General features: G+C 47.1%; 1 protein-coding gene across 2 annotated transcripts in view; it reads right to left on the bottom strand.

Moving 5' to 3' along the window:
• Nucleotides 1-16,042, bottom strand: part of LOC144934615 (uncharacterized) — a 109,253-nt gene that overhangs the window by 31,931 nt on the left and 61,280 nt on the right. For both annotated transcript variants that reach the window (XM_078860623.1, XM_078860622.1), the window contains 3 exons: nucleotides 12,759-14,090; nucleotides 11,935-12,054; nucleotides 10,700-10,779 (listed from right to left, as the gene is read on the bottom strand). In XM_078860623.1, coding sequence (XP_078716749.1) covers nucleotides 10,700-10,779; nucleotides 11,935-12,054; nucleotides 12,759-14,090 — 1,532 coding nt within the window. The remainder of the gene's footprint in view (nucleotides 1-10,699; nucleotides 10,780-11,934; nucleotides 12,055-12,758; nucleotides 14,091-16,042) is intronic.

Genomic DNA, 16,042 nt, shown 5'->3' with positions numbered 1-16,042 from the left:
GGCGGACGACGTTTCATCCACAGGCTCGTCCCACCCATTGAGTAAAACATTCATCCAATTCCTTCTGGGTTGGCTGACGTTCTTTGGCTCGAGGCACGATGCGTGTGCACCCCTGACCGGGATAAAATGACATCAATCAATGGCCACAGATCAAACCGCATGTGTATTGTTTGCTTGTGGCTTGCCTGTGCACTGGTTCAGAGGCTCCTGGGAAAGAAACAGTGGCAATAACGCCCATTCAAAGGAGCAACAAATATCATACATTTAAACACTTCGTCTGCCGATTTCGCTTCAAGTGGCTCTTTATAAGTTCACATTATACGAGATGTAGCAGGGTAAGAGCGGTGGTGCGGTGGTCGTGCACTGCGCTACGATGACCCTGCCAACCTGAGTTAGACTCCCAGTAGGGGCTAACATCAGCGGTGATCGATTTCTAAACCGGTCCTGCCAAAACCACCTCGCCAACCGGCGCTGGCGAGCGTGGTGAAGTACGGTCGAAATAACCTCGACGATCAGCAAAGTGCGGGGAGGCCTTCATCCAGCAGTGGATGGACAAGGGTCACTACGTGGATATATTTGTTTCATTTTATGAAAAAGAATGAGCATGAAGGAGAGAAACGGTTCAGCATGGCCCAGAAGAGGAGCAGGTTGTGAAACATGAGCGCGTGCGATTGGCACGGCTGGTTACGTAGAGTGCGAAAGAAGTTCGACGTGCATACACCACGTACAAAGAAACCGACGCGATGTTTGAAATGATCAAAGAGAATGCCACAGCGGTTTAAAAGGCAACGTCGAGGTCAGGGAGCCCCCGGAGAGGGAGTCATGGTCAGATCAAAGGAGATGGCTGGCAGCATAACGGACAGCGGAGAGACCATTGCTACAGCCAGAGCAACATCGGTTGCATCCATTATGAATCTGCGAGCAGCACCATCATGGAAGTTTCCTGTCGAACGTGGGGATTGACCATGAGGTGGAAACGTGAAAGGAGAGATAAGAGCGATCAACAAAAATGGAAGAAGAAGAGGGAATATAATCCTTCATCGTGTTCGCGATCCAAGTGAGGGAATTGAAGAAGTGGGATTTATATTCAACAGCAGGTATATCGATCAGTTGAACTCAAGGCTATGGAATGATGTGAAGACATTAAACATAACTATTACGATAAAGCCCTCTTCCACTGGATATGAATTCGGAAAGTGACTTGAACCAGATTTGAAAAACCTCCACCACTAAGCCCTCAAGTGAATGCGAATCTCGGCTCGCCCCGCCTTGCGCTGAAGGGAGATTCACGCAAACCTAATTTAGCGATGATCAATGACAATATTGGCTCCAACGAGGCAGGTGTGAAGTGCGGTTGTACACAATCCACTTGTGTTGTTAATCTTCGTTCACTGACCCCACTCATCACAATTCTATACCATTCCAGCTCACTGTCCAGAATGATCCCCTTGCCTTCTGGGTAGAGAGTTGTTCACGCATTGCTAATGAATATATTTAATTTAGCATTTTCTTTATTTTAGTAATCATATTGTGGCTACAACCTGCTTTGTCAATGGAGACAGAGTTAGGTTAAAGACATCCAGCATTTTGGGAAAACCTAATAATACCATGGGGCATCTACAGGTTTAGGATATCACTCAGTTTGTTGTGTTAACAGAGCAGACAAGAGCCCCAAAGTAACAGCTTCTCACTGTCTGCACCGCTGCATGCGTAGCGACTGGTATTTCTGATTAATCAGGACGGTATCAAGGGTGTAGGCATTGAATATGGAACAGAGTAGTTGCCAGACACCTCCAGGTAATAATCATAGTTCAATCCCCGCTAAAAAAAAACGAGAACGGTAGAAGTCAGAAATAAATAAAAAAAAATCAGCCAGGCCCTGAGGTCGCGTTCCCTTGAACTCAAGCGTGCCACCATTGCCCTGCCCTTTGAACCCGGACACGGCCTGCTGCCAAGCAGCCTTCTTTCTTCTCATTGCTCAAATGTCCATCAATTAAAATATTCTTCTGTTGCAATCTGCCATTCCAAAAGTATGAAAATCTCTGTTCCATTAAAAATAAATCTGCTTTGATAAAGTCATGCATTTAATAATGCAAACCCACCCTTAAGCCGTGTGGTTATGCAAGATCTACAAGTGAACGGCAAGCTAGATTGTTTGCACGGTGGGTTGTTAATAGGTTGAGTGGTACAAAGGAGAGCACACAAGTCTGGCAACCCTCCCATAATGAGCACTCTGAAAATTGCTTTTAAAAAGTTAACATTTTTGTCATCAAGCTGTCTGCTTCTCAAGCCACACACGAAATGATATCTGATCATTCCGGTTTTTTTTAAAATAGAATTTTGTTCTCATCTTGAAATACATTTTATCGCAAGATCACTGAATCACAACCCATCATCGGGCACATTTGCTTCTCTTGCGTGTCAGCTGACAATCGTTTCCCAAGACAATCATTCCGTCTCCATCATCTGAATAACGATGATTCTGTGTAAGGCATGATGGAAAGGTTATCTCTAGGGTTTAGAATTAGTGTCGATGCGAGACGTGAGTTACTATTACAGCTCGGGTAAAGAATGGAGCTAAAGTTAAGTGTTAAGGTTTGAGTTATAGTCAGGATTTTTTGAGTGCCATTGTTACACACGTCACCTAGTAACAAGACGATCATATAACAATTTGTCCACGTGTGAAAATTCATTTCGTAGCTCAATTATTGACAATAAACTTGAAGTGGAACTGTATGAATGTGCGATGGGGATATGTCAATATACTCCAATGCAGGACAGTGAAAGCAAATGCAACGATGGATTGCACTCGAAATAGAATTGGGCGAATACGGACATAAGTCATCAACTGCAACTTGACATTATTTTTCCTTAAAGAATTCTACATCAATTTAATCTGATGTGCCATGGGCACATTTGTAATCAAATAGTTTTTTTTTTAATCCTGACATTGTCAAGCAATATTCATTAAATGCATTTCAAAAATATCACAACATGGCGTTCACGAAATAAAATAAAATATTGTAGACTATGGCCTCTAGAGCTCCCTCTCATAGATGCTCTTCCACTAGCAGTGGCGCGAACGGGCAATTGCAGGGCTGCGCCTTCACCCTTTATGTACTAAACTGTATAAACAAAGACAAAGATTCCCCGTGTAGCCTTAGCAGACTGTTGGAGAAAGTGCTGTTAGCGAGTACCTATGAAGGCCGGAACAGCACACGAGGGGGTGGGTGGCCAGCACCACGCCCGGCCGCCTTTGTCTCCCCAGTGCCGATGTTTACACACCGCACCAGGTACTCATTTGAGGCTGTGCCAACCTAGGGGAGGCCCACGACCGGTTCAGATAATCGTCAGCAGTGTTGTGCCGTGAGCGAGAATCTAACTCGGGTCACCAGGTTCGCAGTGCAGCGCGCTAACCGCTGCACCACCGCTCCGCACACTGAACTGGACACACGAGCGGACACACACCGTGGCGGTGCTGTGCCACTGAGCTTGACTCACGATTACAAGGTGGCGAGTTCAAATCATAGTGGGGCGGCTGACTCAATTATCCCCTCTGGATGAGGCGATGAAATGAATATCACTTCGTGGGACTTGAGCAGCGGTGATCCCATGGAGAGGCATCACAAGCGTGACATCTTTTCCACTGGCTGCTGCTGCTCAAGTACATGAGCAGCAGCATCATCCCATGATGGTTTCAGCAGGGAGACAGTTCTTTTTTACTATTAACGCATTCATATTTATGAAATAACCAACACGCAACTCCCTCGCAACGTGCCAGACCACATCAGATATTGGAAGCTAAGCAGGAGTTGTGCCTGGATAGTACATGGATGGGTGAGCAACGTACGCGCCAGGCTGCTGGAGAGTTGTATTTACACTGTGGGCAGCAGAGGGAATTGGACAACAACGTACAATGTTGTACTGCACCTCAATGTTCCACAGCTTCGCCAAACCCGCACTGCCCAAGTGTGGTGAAGCACGGTCAACGAACCCCCACTGCCAGCGTGGCGAGGTGAGCCCCCCATCTGTCAGTGTGTTGACAAAATCGCTGCACGTGCGTATATGCACACATGGAATGGCAGGCGAATTCAACGTAATAACGGACGTTTTCTTTAACCAACTACGACCGTGGTCCGCTATGATTGTCATTGCATCTTATGATAGGCTGTTGACGACGTTATGTTGGGGAAGTAAAATATTTCATTGACATGCAGATGGACGGACACGAACTCCGGGGACGAAGCACGGACAGCGTAAGAGCGGGAGGCCAGCGAAATAGTGGCTGGGGATTTGGGGTTATATCTGTGAATGCATTTCAAAAAGACTTTTAGACAGCGCGTGGCATTTGCTCTTCCGGTGGCCATTACGTTGCTTTGTATCGGCTACAGGCTTCCATCCCCAATTGCAACGCTGCACGGAAGGCTTTTTGGACTTGTGTTATTGCGCTGTGTCTGTCATCCTCTGGCCTCCAGGCACGAGAGGGGAGAGCTTCACGCAGTGAAAGGCAGAGAGAGAAAGAGAGAGCTGAGCCAATAGACTTTAACTGCAGGCTCTGAAAACCGTTCATCTGTGATGCGTCAGATATGCTACAGACGTGTGACCTTTCCTAAGTGTCAGCCACAATTCTTCTCCTGAACAACAAATTAGGCTAATAAATTGAAGAATGTGCAGCTTCTGCAGAGGGAAAGCAGAAAAGTTATACTAAAATTGCGTTTGCATTGTACGTGACGACCAACAAAAGCCAACTTGAAACTACCATTTCACACAATCATATATTTAAAGATAAATGTACCTTGATTAAACAGCATAATCACAAACTAATCTTACTATTTGTTCACGTGTCTGTGTTTACACTTTGATACTTTAACATAAAACATCTATCGTTGTCAACAGCAATCAGCCTTGGTCAATCCACTGCTTAAGCTGCCACCATCTCATGAAGCCGTGATATAATAATCCTGATGGCATCACTCCATCTCCGCGGTGGATGTAGTCTTGGACGTGCTGCCTTGGTTGTGACTCCATTATTATCTTTATAATAATAATAAGCTCACTATTGTCATCCCTGGCCACCTGACATCACTGCCCTCTAACGACCTGTCCTGCCCAGGCCAAATCTTATTAACAGTTGGATGACATCAACAACACAACTTTCCGAATTGAAATATAATAAAATACTGTACCCAGAAAAAATACATTTTGGGCCCAACTAAATGCTTAAATTATGTCCTAAGCTCAAGTACATATGACTTGTGTCACTTTGAGTAAACCTGCAATTCCTAGTGTAGCACTTGCGCTGAATGTATCTGGCATAGACCTTTAAACGTCAACACCACCCCAAGCCTGCTCCCTGTGGAGATCTGCAATTACTTCGACTCCTCTTCACCTTCCACCTTCAGGGTGCCAGGATGTTTTTATTAAAGCCAGGGACACACACACGCACAACCAGAAGTGACAAATCCGGAATAATGAACACGACAGCTGTATGCGGAAGTCTGCCTCGTAAGACTAATAACTGAACGTTTACTCTGCATTTTCAAAGTAATAATCGCGTCTGTTTATAGAGCCACTCTTATATTTAGCTCGCAATTTCATTGCACCTTTGAATTAACTTCGCGTCTTGATTCACGACATTACTATTGTGCTGAGTGGCCATTCTGTGCGGCTTCAGCTGCGCCATCTGCCTGCGAGGCGCACGGCAACTATAATTTGCGTGGTTCGGGGGCACGTCTGGGTTTGCATGTCCAATCAAATAACAACAGACGCGTTGCGAGCTCAGAAGAGGCAGCGACAGATTATTGTGCACACAAGCCGAGCCCCACGCGGAAGGGCTGCAGCACAGCCGCGTTGGGAGTGAATTCCCATAAAAATACGGCGCAGACATGTTTACTTTTGTTTTTAGAATTCCCATCACGTGCACAAGCTTGCTCATTATTATTAATACTGCTACTGTATTTGATTCCTCTATTACACTTGTTTACCCAGAAAAGCTTCACTGAGTCTCAAGACTTTTCCAGGAGGGTCCTGCCAAGTTTTCCCTGCCAAGTTTTCCCTGCCGGGGCCGATGTTTCTGCTACCGCATTGTCATCCATGTTGAGTGATTTTTTTCATTTTTTAGCACTGGGATGTTTGGCCGATACCATTCACATTGTATGGTGTTTTAGCTATGGGAGGAAACCGGAGAACCCAGAGACAATTCGAGCCGAACAGGGGGAGAACACACAAACTCCACGCAAAAAGCTGCCCGAGTCGGGAATAAAATAACGGAATTTCTTGCTGAGAGTTGAAAGTCTTACTGCAGCGCCACCCTGCCACCCTCATGGCAGGCCACTTATGATTTCAACTCCACCTTCAATTGTAATCCCATTCCTTGAAGGCGTTTAACAGCAAACACATCACAAACCTGTTTAACCTTAACAAAGAGGATTTAAGCGCGCTTTCATCATTGTGACATACAATGCGTGAGTGCACGATTCAGTGGCTGCTTCAGCCCCTCCGAGACGGTGGGGGGCGTTCGTAAATATGGTGACTGCTGGCGCTGTAGTCGAGACTTGTTACGTAAGAGGCTGCTGTGGACCCAACTCGTTGTCATGGTGGAAGGACCGCAGGGGCAGGAGAGTGTGAAGAGAGCGCGGGGAGAGTGGCCCGGTGCTTAGCGCACTGTGCCGCGAACACCAGTGGCCCGAGTTCAATTCACGACTACAGCTGACATCGGTGGTGACTATATGAACTGGTCCTGGGTCTCCCTGAGGTCGACTCACCTCGAAATGTGTACCTGCTGCGGTGCGTGTGAACATTTGAGTACTGAAGAGACAGAGGCGGCCGGGCGTGGTACCGGCCACACCACCCCTCCATGCGCTGTGTCAGCCTTCATAGGTGCTACTCGCGAACAGCATTTGCCCCAACAGCCTCTATAGGCTATGCGGGGGGATTAGAATGTTACAACACCAAATTGAAACCTTTCGCAAGGAATCATATCTGCATTCACCACATATAATTGCGGTATATGTGGTTAATATCTGCATTAACCACATATACTTGCAAAAAAGGTTTCAGTTTGGTGTTTTAACATCTTAACACAACTGTTTTATTGGCAGAAAGGATATATCCTATTCTTATATTTTGATACTGGCAAGAGAGGTTCCATGATGTGAGGGGGCGGGGGGTGCCGATCTTTGTCCTTTTTTGTAAGGGGGCAAGGTGAGGGAGGATGGAGCACTTCGAGTGAGGGTGAATGCAGGAAGAGGGGACAGGTGAAAGGTCGCAGGGCTCGGAGCTGCAGCAGGGGTGGCAGAGACCCGTGGAAGGGCTGCGCTGAGAGGGGAATGTTTGTCGGAAGGTCAGAAGGGTGCAAGAGTGATTCGACGGAATGTGGATTCATAATATCGTTGATGGTTTAAGGGCTGCAGACACAGCAGAATGTGAAATAAAATAAAATAAAAGGTATTTTTCCCAACACATTTCAACGAATAATTGTATATAATGAATAATACGTAATCATTGTGTATACAACATGATACGGAGTAAACTTGTCAATCACCTCTGAAAATCCAGCAGCATTTGCTGGCCAAGCCTGGCTGCTGATGAGACCCAGAAGGCCAAAACCGGTCCAGAGTTTACTTTAAGCAAATTTTGCTGATTGATAATGTAGGTCTGGATAGTCAAAAGGCTGATGGTGTAAGATAAATAAAAAAGATTTAATGTGGAGACAGAATGCAGCTCTGCTGATATCTTCGAATATCAGGCCATGTCGGCCCATTGGTGAACTCTTCAACTGAGCAATGCAAACTTTCGAATGTGAGCTAATTTTGTTCCCGCTCAAGGACTATTGATTTTAGGACCCAGTGGACTATTACAAAACAGGCTGAGATCAACAGCTCTTAACAAAATGGTCCGTGCATGCGTTCTAGTGCCTTTGATCAATGCTGGAGGCAATGGCAAGCCAACAGAAACCTGATAAATCACCAGCTGAGGGTTTGTTGTTGTGTCAGCCATCTATTACTCTATTAAAATAGAATTAAGGGTGTGACACAGAGGCGGACCTAGAGGCTTCCTCGCGGGAGGAGGGAAGGAGGGGGGCGTAAAATGTCAAGATTTTTAAATAGGGCCCAACGTTAATAAATAATAATAAAGAACGATTTTATAACGTGCGGATTTTAAAAATATATTTCTGTAATCAAACGCGATGTCCGATTGCGAAGTCGGAAGGCGCAGAAACTCTCGTCGACGTATTTTCTCTGTTAAATATCAGGAGGATTCCAATTGTCGCCATCTCATTGATGGTACAAAATAACACTGCAGTATAAATGACACGACTGCTTTGGTAACACTGATAATGAGGTGTAAAGTGATTTAATATCAACTTCATCGTGCTCACAAAGTATGCGTGACTGCGATTTAAAAGATATAACACGTCTTTGATTGTGCAGGAGATGTCGGGCATACGCATTATCCAGAGGTGTGGACTCGAGTCATGTGACTTGGACTCGAGTCAGACTCGAGTCATGAATTTGATGACTTGCGACTCGACTTGGACTTGCATAACAATGACTTTGTCCCACCTATGAGATGTGGACTCGAGTCATGTGACTTGGACTCGAGTCAGACTCGAGTCATGAATTTGATGACTTGCGACTCGACTTGGACTTGCATAACAATGACTTTGTCCCACCTCTGGCATTATCATTATTATTATTCACGACTCTGGTGGTTAGTGGCTTGCCGAGTCAGCGTACGCATCAACTCAAATGGAAGGCAAACAATTGGCATCACATCGAGAGCAGTGGCCAATGGATGGAGAGTGCCGCTGGACATGCCTCGATCACCGAGGCACACACCACGGCTGCCAGAAGAGCCCCACTCTCCCACCGCCTTCCTGGACACAAATTTAAGGGCAGATTTGGAGGGCGCGCGGCAGTCAGTGAAACGCACGTGCGGACGTTCGTGAAGAGGGCACGCGAGACATCCCGAGTAACTTATTGGCCCCCCGGGGAAGGAGGTTTCACAATGGCTTAGAGAATCACAGCACAAATGTGGATCTTCGTGACAGACACGACAACAGAGGGCCGCCATACGCGATGTAAAAGACAAAGGAGAAAGCTGGGCACTCAGGTGACACGCAGGAGTTGCTGATGACAGCGAGGACGTGGTTCTGTCTTGTAACGTGCGTTGCTGGCCCATGGGGATCTTGCTTTAGGTGAAGGGGGACATTGTGGAGAGCAGGAAGGTGATGTCTGTATTGATCACGGCGCTTGAATAAATAGAAATGGCCATGCATAGGCAAAGGAGAAGAGGGAGGTCATCATCCTGGATTGGAAAGAGGGATGGAGCCAGCGGCGTGGACGGCTGGGGGGGGGGGGGACGGTTCTCGACCGAAGCGTCAGCAGCAGAGAAGGAGCGGCTTCAGGGATGCCCACCACAGCACGCTGGCATTGGCTCGCCATGGGGGAGTAGAGGCCCACACGTTTCAGTACCATCGCCTCTTATTTGTCAAGATGTAGGTAACAGCACCCGTGATAATACAACTCAGGGGTAAGAGGATTAAACCACTTTGTCTGATTGGGAAGACCAGAGCGCTATATATATGTATTCTTTGGCAAAACGTCTAAGGCTCTTATGTCATATATGTGCTAAAATTCGAATAGTTATTCGAACGGGTCATGATTCACCCAGGTACCTTGATTCATTCACACGGAGCTGCATGAAACTATATATGGAATGGCAGTCCATGTGTACATTCACATGGAAAACTGAAGCATTCATAACTGACTAAAACAAAACTGAACACATTCGCCATTAAAACTGTGGCATTATAATAAAAAAACCGATATAACAGGTGACGTTGTGGGCGACGTCCCTTGATCACAGCACACGCATCAACGTCATTGTGAGCGCGTTTCACAAATCGAGTCTAAATGGACACGACGACACGTACGTTGCCTGCTGCAGGATCACTGCCCGGAATGTCACCTGTTATATCTTTATTTTTAAAGAAATTATGTTGAAGGACGTGTTGAGTTTGTTCATTGTGCTTGTGCACCACCGCCAATGCAGCATCACCATATTAGTTTATTATTAATATGATTAATGACATTTAACCAAAAAAATCTAATGTTAATAGTTAAAGTTAATTAAAACAAATTTACTTTGAAAAAGGAAAAAGAGCCGACCCCCCCCTGATTGGGCAGGACGTGAAACTGCGCAGCGCTGGCAGGCGGCGCTGCTGATGCCACCGCTGATGCCACCGCTGGGCCCCTGAGTCGCTGCACTCCGCCGCACGCTCTCCATCTACGCACTGCAGAGCGTGCAGCTCGCATGTCTGATTAAAATCAATAAACAATTGTTTGGAATGAGATGGGAAGTGGTCTCAGCAGACCTGGAGACAATCGGAGTGCCTAATCTTTGCCGGGGGGCACTGTGTTTTTGTAATAACTCACGAGTCCATAATCTAACTTTAGTCCTCACAACATGAAGTGTTTTCTCAATTAGTGTGAGTACTACTTAGAATCTGTGGTCATCTCGAACCTTTGAAAGTCCAGGACCATCTCCCTCCCCAACTCCATCTGATGCTCTAATGAAACGATCAGCTTCTCGAATACATTGCTCAGAAATGTCAAAGCAGAGACAGATCCGAGAGCTTTCCATCGCTGGCGTCATCAGCAAGTATCACAGAGATGGGTGTCTCACGTCACCTCACCTTGGCCTTGGCACTCGGGCTGAATGTCTGCTGTCCTGCAGCAGGCAACTCCACTCCTGCTGCATCCGCTTTTGGAGGAGCTGTCGTGCACAAGACACAGAATCAGACCGGTCGGTTACGTGCGTTTTGATTTTCCCTTCCCGTAAGCCCGGGTAGGCCGGCTCTGTCAGAAGGAGGTAGCTCTTTTGAAACTAAATAATGTTTTATTTTACCAGGTAAGGACCATTGAGTTACATATCTCTTTTTCAGAAGCGACCTGACCACAAATGATAGCCCAATGAAGTGGCTATTCATGTGGACATTTCTAGCAGCCAAACACTCTAAACGCACGTTGATTCTAAATGTGGAGGGAAAAACTGGAGGACTCTGAAAAAATCCACGTGACCACGGGCAGAACATGCAAACTCCAAATATCCAGGGTTGGGATCGAACCAACGACCTCCTGTATAACAAGCGGGGTAATCAACAATCTCTCCGAGCCACCGTGATGATGATGATGATGGGAGAGAGACACACAAACTCCAAATATACAGCAGGTGTCAGGGTCGGGATCAAACCCACGACCTCCTGTACACCAGGCGGGGAAGTTAACTTCTCTTGGCCACCGCAGCACGCTCATGGCCTGTTTGGTCCTTCGTCCAACATCTGCGCCATTGGCCACCTCCCCGCGTCATTATTTCGAGGTTGGATCGGCAACCACGCGTCCCCCCTGCACTTGGCGAAGATGAGGTTTTACAATGGTCACAAATCCACAGCGAGTGAGAAGGAGCCGAGACGAGATTCCCCTCTAAAGCAAAGTGACGGGCCCTCCAACACCACCAGCAGCGACAGTGGCGACCGCCAATCGCCACGAAGTGGCGGTCGTGTCGCAGTGCTCATGGGCAGACTGGCTTCATCTTGAGGCAACAAGGCAAATTATGGTTAAAATATTTTGCTTGCTAATTAAGTTTCATACTTTAAGACTCAAGCTTTGTGCCACTTCGCATATGATTGTAAAACTTCCAAAGAATAGTTCCTTTATATAATAGGATTTCTAAATATATTTAGTACCAGAACACATATCCAAACATTAGATATCCGCCCTGGCCAAAGAAGCACGTCATTTCAGCAGCATTGCGTCAACGCAAGCAAACTCCGGACGGACTTGCTTCGAATCGCGGTGTCTCATCAGCAGAGTCAGAAACAAGAGACGATGCTGCCTCGCGGGTGGGGGAGGATGGCTGGACGGGCGTCACCTTTCTGTCGCTTCTTGCCGGTGGCGTGCGGGGAGGCTCGCTGGGGCCTCTCCGTGGCTCGGCTGGCTCTCACGGGGGAGCGGAGCTCGGCGCGCTTGGTCAGGTCTCCCTTCTTACCCACTGGGCGGCCGCAGGGCAGCCGAGCACGCAAGGAGGGTGTGCGAAAGGTCGGTGGGGAGAGTCGGGGAGATGGTTGGATGAGTGGCAGAGGCAGACAGAAGCATCAATCAGAATGAACCCATTAAAGCACGATCAGTGGGGAAGTAGAAAGGTCCTGCAACGTGCATTCGTGAGGATAGACAATCCATTAACTAATTTCGTGAGGATAGACAATCCATTAACTCATTTCAACGAATGAACTTGTCCGTACATTGTAATGAAATGTGTCGTTCATTTAGAACATTTAAACATTGTCACGTAAAAACACTAATCTAAATGCATGTTGATTCTAAATGTGGAGGGCAAAACCATGAAAACCTGGAGAAATATCCACGTGACCACCACCGGGAGAGAGAAAACGCGGCCTCCACATATACAACAGCCATCGTCAGGGTTGGCAAGGTGAGGGAGATACACCTCAATTGCCTAAAGGCTATGAATTATGTTTAATTGCATGTCATGTCCCTTAATATAAACTTTAATCAACGACATTAACTTGTTTTAGCCATTTAAACATATCATGTTCATTGGTGCAAAGTTAGATATGGTTCTACATTACAAATTACCCTTGAACACTTCACCAACACGACAGGACAGCACAACACTAAACATCACCGACCCCATGAACTCTAAATATATTTCAATGAGAGTTCCCAATCCACAACCTTTTCTGCGCTTCGTTGCGTCTTTCTTGGGAGACTTCTTCTCTGGAGAGCTGGGAAGGGATCGCTTCCCCACCTGGTCACTGTCTCTCCTCTCCACGATAATCTCCACATCCGCGAGGCTCTCCCCCTCCTCCTCCTCCTCCGGCTCCTCCTCCACCATCTTGCTGCTCTCTTCTTCCAGCTTTAACTCGCTCTCTGGGACGCATTCCTTACTCACTTCGCTCATCTCCTCTTCTCCTTCTCCCCCCTCCACGTCGGCTCTGCTCTCAATGTCTGCTCTGCTCTCAGCCTCAGGCTGGATCTGTTCTTCTGGCTTTTCATCACCATCTGGTTTAGTATCATCTTCTGTTTTGTGCGGATCACCCTTTGCTTCTGGCTTATCCTCGGGAATTGTATTTCCTTCCGGCGTATTCTCAATATCCGCAGTGCTCTTCTCTTCAGGCATGCTGCCAGTATCTGCAATGTGCTTCTCTTCTAACCTGGTTTCAACATCTGGAAGACTCTTCTCTTCAAGCTTGATCTCAACATCCGGAATGCTCTTCTGGTCCAGTTCACTGTCAATGTGGGCAACGCTCGTCCCTTCAAGTTTGCTCTCAGTATCCGGAGTGCTCTTCTCTTCTCCTTTGCTCTCCGTATCTGGCCCGCTGCCCTCTAAGCTGCTCTCAATAACTGGAACATCCGTTGCGTCTGTCTTTGTCACAGCATCTGGCTGGCTCTCCTCTTGCGGCTTGCTTTCAACTTTTACATTTGTCTCGTCATGCTTGTGTTGAACATCTACCTCCACCGCTTCCTCAGGTTCGCACACGGTGTCTAACTTTCTATCCACGTCTACCGTGCTCCCAACATCTGGTGTGCACGTGCTACTGTCTCGGTCGCTCATTGTGGCCCCTTTGCTCTCACTGGCGGCTAAGGGGCTCTCCAAATGGGTGTCTTCAGCTGCGGCCTGCTTCTCGACGTCACCAGGTTGCTCTGCCTCTACAGGTGGCTTCCTGTCGCCCTCCGATTGTTGTGCCGCAGCGTGGGCTGCGTCTTCCTCCCCGACGATGTGCCGTTCCTCTGCTTGAAGAACCTTCTCGGGCTGAATGCTCTCCTCTTCCTCTGTGGGTCGCCTCGCTTGCACCTCGTGGCTGGCAACCGCCTCCATTCCCCAAGCCGGAGCCTCCTCGACCCCTGCCGGAGCCGCTGGTTGTGTCTCCGCTGGCGGAGTCTCCGTCTGGACGTGAGCTTTATCTTCGGCGGGCAAGGACTTGGGACTTTTCAGGGGGGTGTCGGTGTCCACCGTGTCCCCCGATTCGTCGATGGCCTCCTGGTGCACAATTGGCTCTTTGAAGCCTGCAGGGTCAACAAACAAGCGTGGGTGAAAACCCCACGGAATTTTTTTTTTAAGTTAACTTTCAAATACCTAATTTCTCGATGCTTCGTCACTGAAAATGTTGGAAATTTCAAGTGTAATTGTTCACTATCTGAACTTCAGATGTCCATTGGCAACGCGATGGATCCTAGATGATTTTAAGGTCAATCATTAGGTTGCCAGAGATAAACATTTTTTTTAGAAACAACCAATATATACAAATACATAGGATTGAGGAGAATAATTAATATCACCTTATCTATGGTAATTGGGGCGTATTTATACTAAACACAGCTCCCAACACACGTGACACGTGATGCTATTAAAATTTAGTAGCTACCCAATTGACTTAATTTCAGTGAAATGCGCGCGTAATCAACTGTGCACACGCCGCTGGTTAATGCATCCGAGCCGTGGGTGCAGCAGTGCAGCACTCGCGTGGCTTTTTAAAGAGACCCCCAGCGCCATCCAGCCCCCTCTCTCCCTGGCGTCTCGTCCACGAACCTCTCCACCCCCCCCCCCCATGTCCTCGCCTCCCCCGGTTGCCGGTGGCATCAGCCTGAGCCGCCATTCATGCTAAATCGCCTTCCATTCCAGCTCGCCCTGCACGTGCTGGATGGAGGAGGAGGCTGTCACACTGCTCTGTGGCTACGTGGGCCTGACGTCCACTCACACACAATATAACATTCTACAAATATTACATTATTTGCTTTTCTTGCATATCTGGCGCTCTAACTGTATGACGGTCACGCGTAAAAGCATTCGCTAAATAAATAAATCACCTTCCATTTCTTCATTTTCACGTAAAAATATTTTTGACTGGGGGGTTTATACCAAGCGTTTAATCGTGCTAACCGAACTGCAAATATGATGATTATGAACTCCAGTGTAAATTAATATTCTGGTTCTGATTCGGTCGTGTGCATTTGCATTGATAGTGGTATGTGCTTAGATGTTGCGCAAACCGCCACATATCCCGCTCCTTTATTTAACCATCGGAGAGGCCAATGGGATTTTTTTCTTCAGAAAATGAGGAATGGTTGCCCAGAGTCACACAGGAACAGTTAATTTTCAGCAGTGTAACATTGATCATATTTGGCCTACAAATGTGTGGATACTTATCTGACTCCTGACCCTCACGAGATACTCACCAGGACATTCACCACTCACATATTACTCACCAAATAAACTCAAGAGACACTCACCAGTGACTGACATGTGAAGTGTCATAATCTGTGTGTATGGATCGGTGGTACTGCTCAAAGTGCAATGCAGTGCTGGTTGCAATTAGAATTCCATCACGTCGGTTGCATAGGTCACTCTCATTCTGACAGTGGAAGGAACCAGTTCAGATGTCACTCACGACTGGTAGTATCTATGGCCGGGTATTGAACTCAGGTTGCTGGCTTCGTAGTGCAGTGCACTAACCACTGTGCCACTGCCCTAACGAGTGTGTGTAATGTATCCTACTTAGCATGTCGTGTGTGTTGTAACAACCAGCACATGCGTGCGTGCACAGTGCTGAATGCTAATTCGCCTGAGAACACCGATGATTCTGGATATTTTCAGTTGCTCACCAATTTTACATTCTATGGATCACACAAAACAAGACTCCACAGGGCAACGTTATGAACTTTGTGGATATCACTTGGAGATTGTACGTGGATAATCTGCGGTATTTCCATGATGATGATGATGATGTTCAAATTAAACATACGTTGGTATATATAATTGTACCGAACTTCCCTGCTGGGTTTTCTGTATTCGACCGTCCATTTCATACCCAGACAACACAAAGCTATCACGAATACCAAATTAAATTGTCCGTGTAAGAAGAGGTGGCATTAGCCCACTCTTACCCTCCACACCTCCGATTAGCAGGGTTGGCTACGTACGGTGCAAAAGAAGTTCAACATACGTGCATACCTCGCCA

Source organism: Lampetra fluviatilis, chromosome 10, assembly GCF_964198595.1.
Source record: "Lampetra fluviatilis chromosome 10, kcLamFluv1.1, whole genome shotgun sequence".
NCBI lineage: Eukaryota > Metazoa > Chordata > Hyperoartia > Petromyzontiformes > Petromyzontidae > Lampetra > Lampetra fluviatilis.
The sequence above is the reverse complement of the archived record's forward strand: the minus strand, read 5'-3'. Positions and strand labels throughout refer to the sequence as shown.